General features: G+C 40.6%; 1 protein-coding gene across 1 annotated transcript; it reads right to left on the bottom strand.

The window, feature by feature from the left end:
• Positions 1-4,936: 4,936 nt before the first annotated feature.
• Positions 4,937-5,755, bottom strand: LOC145297042 (uncharacterized). Its single transcript, XM_080143266.1, has one exon. The coding sequence runs from the start codon at positions 5,753-5,755 to the stop codon at positions 4,937-4,939; it is 819 nt and encodes a 272-aa protein (XP_079999392.1).
• Positions 5,756-6,105: the final 350 nt, after the last annotated feature.

Here is a 6,105-nt window from a genome sequence, read left to right as displayed (position 1 = left end):
GGGCCAACAAATTATTGTGCCTACTAATATGCGAGCAGAAATGCGCAAGATTTTGCATCAGGCACACTAGGGAATTGAAAAAATTAAATCCAATGCCAGACAGGCTCTATTCTGGCCAAATATGAACAAGGAAATAGAAGACATGATAAAAAAAACTGTGATTCATGTCAACAGTACAGCAACCGACAAAGTTCAGAGCCAGAGATACCACATGATATTCCTGACCAACCCTGGGGATAAAGTTGGCACAGACTTCTTCAGACTGCATGGGAAAGATTACGTCATGATAGTGGATTACCACTCAAAATTTTTTTAATTTAGCTATCTCACTGACACAAGGGCCTCAACAGTAATAATTCAAACAAAACAATCTCTGGTAATCTCTGACAATGGTCCTCAATTCACATCGCATGAATACAAAAAATTTGCCACTAAATGGGACTTCTCTCATGTAACAAGCAGCCCAGAATACCCACAATCCAACGGTTTAGTGGAGAGAACAATTCAAACAGTGAAGAAAACATTGCGCAAATGTTTCCAAACTGGGGATGATCCGTTCATTCTCCTCTATGATCCTCCGACCACTCCGTCGTATCAGTTAAGATAAAAACAAAATGTAAGCAGCCCCCAGACGTACCCCTCCACTGTACTGTATACCGATACTCTCTGGCTGACTGGGATAGCTTCCGTACATTCATATCTGATTTACCTCTGCACTCTATGTTTAAAAAGGAAGCGTCCTCTATAGTATCAGATCTGACCGACTGGTTAATTGTAGGCATAGACCAATTCATACCATCTAAAAAATTCCAACAAAAACCTAACAGCCAGCCATGGTTCTCCCCAGAAAGTGCTGCTGCTATCACGCACAGAAATCACTTTTTCCATAGCTACCAACGTAATAGTTGCTGGAATCCATATTAAATAGAGAAATAGTCAACCACCTCAGCAGGAATAACCTTCTTAGTGACACACAATATGGTTTCCGCTCTGCAAGATCTACCGCAGATGTGCTGACGGTTATATCACATAGGATAAGTGAATCTCTTGACAAAGGCTTCCTTTCTAGGGCAATTGCTCTTGATATATCAAAGGCCTTCGACAAGGTATGGCATAAGGGTCTACTTCACAAGATTTCCAGCTACGGTATAACTGGAAATGTTTTCTCAATCATTAAATCATTTCTCTCCGATAGGCTCATAAGAGTAGTGGTAGATGGACAAAAATCAGAGGCCTGCAATATAAATGCTGGAGTCCCTCAGGGGTTAATCCTGGGCCCAACTCTCTTCCTGATCTACATCAATGACCTCCCTAAACACATACTTAAATCATTCGTTGACATCTATGCTGATGACACGACCATCTACGGCAACACATCAAAGGCTGTAAATGACAAAGTTCTCTCTGATTCTCTCTCCTCTGATCTCGAGCGCATGGTTCAGTGGGGGAAGAGGTAGCTGGTTACCTTTAATGCATCCAAAATCAAACTCCTATCTTTACATCATCAACGCTCTGATCCCCATCTGGCATCAATTGTGATGGATGGCTCTCGTCTGGGTGAGGCCCCATGTTTTGACAAGCTTCTGGGTTTGACCTTTACTCCTTATCTGAAATGGAGCACGTACATCAAGTCTGTTGCCAAGGTCGCTGGAAAGCTGGTGGGATCCTTCTACCGCTCCAGAAGATATCTCACTACTGATGCAATTCTCTATCTTTATAAAAGCCAAGTACGTCCAAAGATGGAATAGTGTTGCCATATCTGGGCAGGAGCTGCTAAAAACAGCCTATCCTGCCTTGACAGAGTACAAAATAGACTTTGTGGCTTAGTGGGGATGCCCTTTTCTCTACCCTGCAACCTCTCTCCCACAGAAGAGACGTTGCGAGCCTATCCTTGTTTTATCGTTATTTCCATGGCAGGTGCTCGTCTGAACTCCAATCTTTGGTCCCCCCTCGCCAATCTTTCATGAAAAACACCCGTCTAGCTGAATCCACTGTGAAAAATTTCCCTCACTCTATATCTGTGCTTAAATCAAAATGCGGATTCGATGAACAAAGCTTCTTTCTTAGAACTGCACGCCTGTGGAACTCTGTTCCGTCTGCCTGCTTCCCACCGGACTACAACTTGGATGTCTTCAAGTCCAATGTTAACAAATTCCTAATGAACCGCCCCCTTAAGTAAACACTTTTTCAAATCTCCACACTAACGTAATGTACTTGCAATAACCCTTATCCCTGAGTGGCTTCCGGGCCTTGATAATTGGTGATCCCTGTGTAAAAAAAAAAAAAAAAAAAAAGATCCATATCTGGCTCTACTAACCTTGCGCACAACACCGGGCAAAAACAACTCTTCTTCACCAGCAGCAAAACTAATGAATCGCCAAATCAGAACACTCCTACCAGTCATGAGAAACCATGGTCATGAACCATGCATATTGCCCTCTAATGAGAGACAAAAGGCGAAACCGGACAGCAGCAAACAGCGAAATCTCATCCCACTAAAGATAGGGGATCATGTCCGAGTGCACAATGGTAGAACTTGGTCCAGGAAAGGCAAGGTCATAAAACATTGCCACCAACCAAGGTCTTATTTGGTATTAATGGAAAATGGAATAACCATACGCCAAAACCGCAAACATCTACTGCTAATACCTCGGTCAAAGATACCAGCAACACTACCTTATCCTGACACAATATTCAACTCACCCGAGCAGGATCATCGACCAAGAACAGAAGCAGCAAACCCAGCAACCCCAGAAGCAGGTCGTCAATCAAGATCAGGACGACTAATATATCAACCCAGATGCATGCAGGACTACACAAGTTAGAACCCGGCTTTCATCATCAAAGAACTGGGAAAGGGGGTGGATGTTATACATATATATATATATAAAACAAGGACATTTACTGCATGATTGTTTGAAGGACTTCCGTTTACTGCGGACCTGAAGAGGCACTTTTTTTTTCTCTTTTTTTTTCTACAAGGTGGTCACCACTTATCAAGGCCCGGAAGCCACTCGAGGATAAGGGTTATTGCGTATACAGTACGTTAGTGTCTACTTAAGGGGGCGGTTCATCAGGAATTTGTTTATGTTGAACTTGAAGACATCCAGGTTGTAGTCAGGTGGGAAACAGACAAACGGAACAGAGTTCCACAGGCGTGTACTTCTAAGAAAGAAGCTTTGTTCATGGAATCTACGTTTGAGTTTTGGCACAGATAAAGAGTGGGGAAAATTTTTGACAGTGGTTTCAGCTAGACGGGTGGTTTTTGTGAAAGATCGGCGATTGGAGCTCAGACAAGCACTTGCCATGGAAGTAACGATAAAACAGACAGGCTCGCAACGTCTCTCCTGATGCTTGCTTTCTCAGATTTCTATCTCTTCATGTCATCTCTTTCTCCAGTCATCCTAGTTTCTACTTATGTGCCTATATCAACTAAGCACCTCTTCTTATGGTAAGACGCTTCATTTTATCTTCATCTAGCTTGTAACTTTGATATTAAGACACATTTGCAACCACGTGTTCGAACAACATAACAACGTCAAAATACAAAAACAGTAAATTATGTTGCCTTTGACACATAAGTAATATTGTTTTCATCTGAAATGCGTTCATTTAAAAGATCACCATAAAACCAAGTTTCTAACCCCCTATCTGCTTTATTAGATATTAAAATATGTTCTCGAATAACGTGACAAACATTATGATAAGTAGACGTGGAGTTTTTAATATAATATAGATTTTTTGCACTCTCTATTAGTATATATGTGTCTATTACTCTCTCTCTCTCTCTCTCTCTCTCTCTCTTCATCTGTACGTCTTCCTTTACTGCTACTAGAACCCAACCAATGTATTCGCTATCCTTCCGTCTGTGTCTTTAAAAAATTCTTAAATTTTCCAAACAAAAACTTTTAAATAACTTTCTTCGAATGTGAAATTTTATAAATTTTCTAAAAAGAAACGTGTTTCAAATCAAATAAGGAATAGATTTTATATAAGTTTCATTAGATTACGAAAAAATCGATATATATTTAAAATATCCTAAAACAAGGGAAATTTAAAAGATAGAAAATTATGTCATCGCAAAGTAGAATTAGTAGAATTTGTGTAGGGGAAAAAAAAAGTCTTTCACCTAACAATGGCAACCGACGTAGAAGAGAAAATAAGAAGAGAATACCTTACCTTAATTTTTGCAACAGGTTGCCGATGTTGCGATTGTTGCAACCTCGTGAAAAAAAAACCCTGTAACAAGGTCCGGTAGTTTCGGAGAATAATAGTAATAGTAGATCCGAAATGATCTTGATAGGGAAATGCAAAAAATAACGCTTTAGCTGTCAAAGGGAAGAAGAAGAGAAAAAAAGAAAAAAAAACGTGTGCACCAATCCCCTTTTATGGCAGACGAGCGCCACGTGACATTGATTACAAATAAAATTAATCGCTAGCAAAGCACTCGCTTCCTAGTCTCAAGCATCTCCATCAGAAGCTGCAGGAAGGTGAGTACCATAACTTTTTCTGGCACTCTCCCATCTCAAATAATAATAATAAGAAGAAGAAGAATAAGAATAAGAAGAAAAAAAATAAAGAAGAAAAAAAAATTAGTAATCATCATGATCAGACTTAAGAGGATTGACTCATTAGTCGTCTCTCTGGTTCAGGCAATCCTGACAATATCAACCTTCCTCGATTGGTGGAGGTTGACAGATACCCACACAATAAAAATTATACCAGTTATCACACTGATCACAACAGACCATGGAACTAGCATCATCTGGTTGGTCGCAGCCAGGACAGATCCAAACGCGACAACTATCTTCTGCTGGAAGATCATCAGGATCAAAGGACGAATGGTCATCAGAATCGACAGAGACATCTTGATTTTGTAGCGAACCAGGACACTCAACAGAATCCTCAATCGACAATTCCAAGGGATGGAGGTGTTTCAGAGAATGGACCTGCAAGGATCCATCTCCTCGCTTGATTTGAGCAGATCTAACCAATCCATTATCTCCTGGTAAAGATGTGTGGCTCTACCCAAGGCCCAAAATGGTCTAGTTTTATTGGGTATCTTCACTATTACAATCTCTCCAATCTTGACTCCCGATTCAGTTCTCTTTGTTTGATTTAGGGCATGTTCCCTTAGGCTCAATAAATAGTCTTCATACCAGATCCTTTTAAACGTTTTCAATGCTTCGTCTCTTGTAGTCAAGGAGTCCAGTAGCTGTTTTCTGGAAGGAGGTTCGACTTGGTAGATGCTCCAATTGTTCAGTCTCAATATTATCCTTGGGTTGACGGTTGGATGCAAAAAATGATTTGGAGTTATGATCTCCAAGCTTGGATCTGTTGAGCTCCTATAGGTCAATGGTCGATCATTAACAGCATTCTGAACATCAGAGAGGATAGTCAACAGATTGAAATAAGAGTAGCTGGCATGGCCAATCAATTTATATAGACAAGATTTTATGGTCTTAATTAATCGTTCCCTAACGCTTCCATACCAGGGTGAGTGTAGAGGTATCTTAATGTGCTGAATTACACAAGCACTCAAACTTTCCTTAAATTCACTGGATGGGAATACATCGTGAATTATATCCCATCCTGCCACAAAGGACTTGGCATTGTCACTGTATACATGTGATGGGATGCTATAAATGTTAGGAAATCGGATAAACGCCATCAAAAATGAGTTGATCATCATGTCTTCAACCAATTCCAAATGTAATGCCCTCACTTCCAAACAAGTGAACACAAGGATATACATTTTCGACCTTTCTCCACTATTCAGGACCCACAGATGACCCGTATAATCTACTCCGGGTATGTAGGAAGGGTTTTATCATATTAACCCAATGCTTGGGTAAATCCGTCATCCTTGGGTAGGTGAAGGGGATGGTGTTAAATTTCCGGTACAGAGCACATCCAAATAAGACCTTTTTTACAGCCTGTCTGCCTTGAGGTATCCAATAGCCGGACAGCCTCACCTTATTCAGGGTTGTGGAAACGCCAAGGTGCTTGCAACGCTTGTGGCAGTTCAATATGATGAGATTGATCAACCGGTGGTCCTTAGCTATTAGGATGTGATTGATAACTTTGTATTCATATACTGACACC

The sequence above is a fragment of the Euprymna scolopes genome, chromosome 17 (genome assembly GCF_053919585.1).
Source record: "Euprymna scolopes isolate OS-2025 chromosome 17, ASM5391958v1, whole genome shotgun sequence".
Taxonomy (NCBI): domain Eukaryota; kingdom Metazoa; phylum Mollusca; class Cephalopoda; order Sepiida; family Sepiolidae; genus Euprymna; species Euprymna scolopes.
This window is presented reverse-complemented; position numbering and strand designations above follow the sequence as displayed.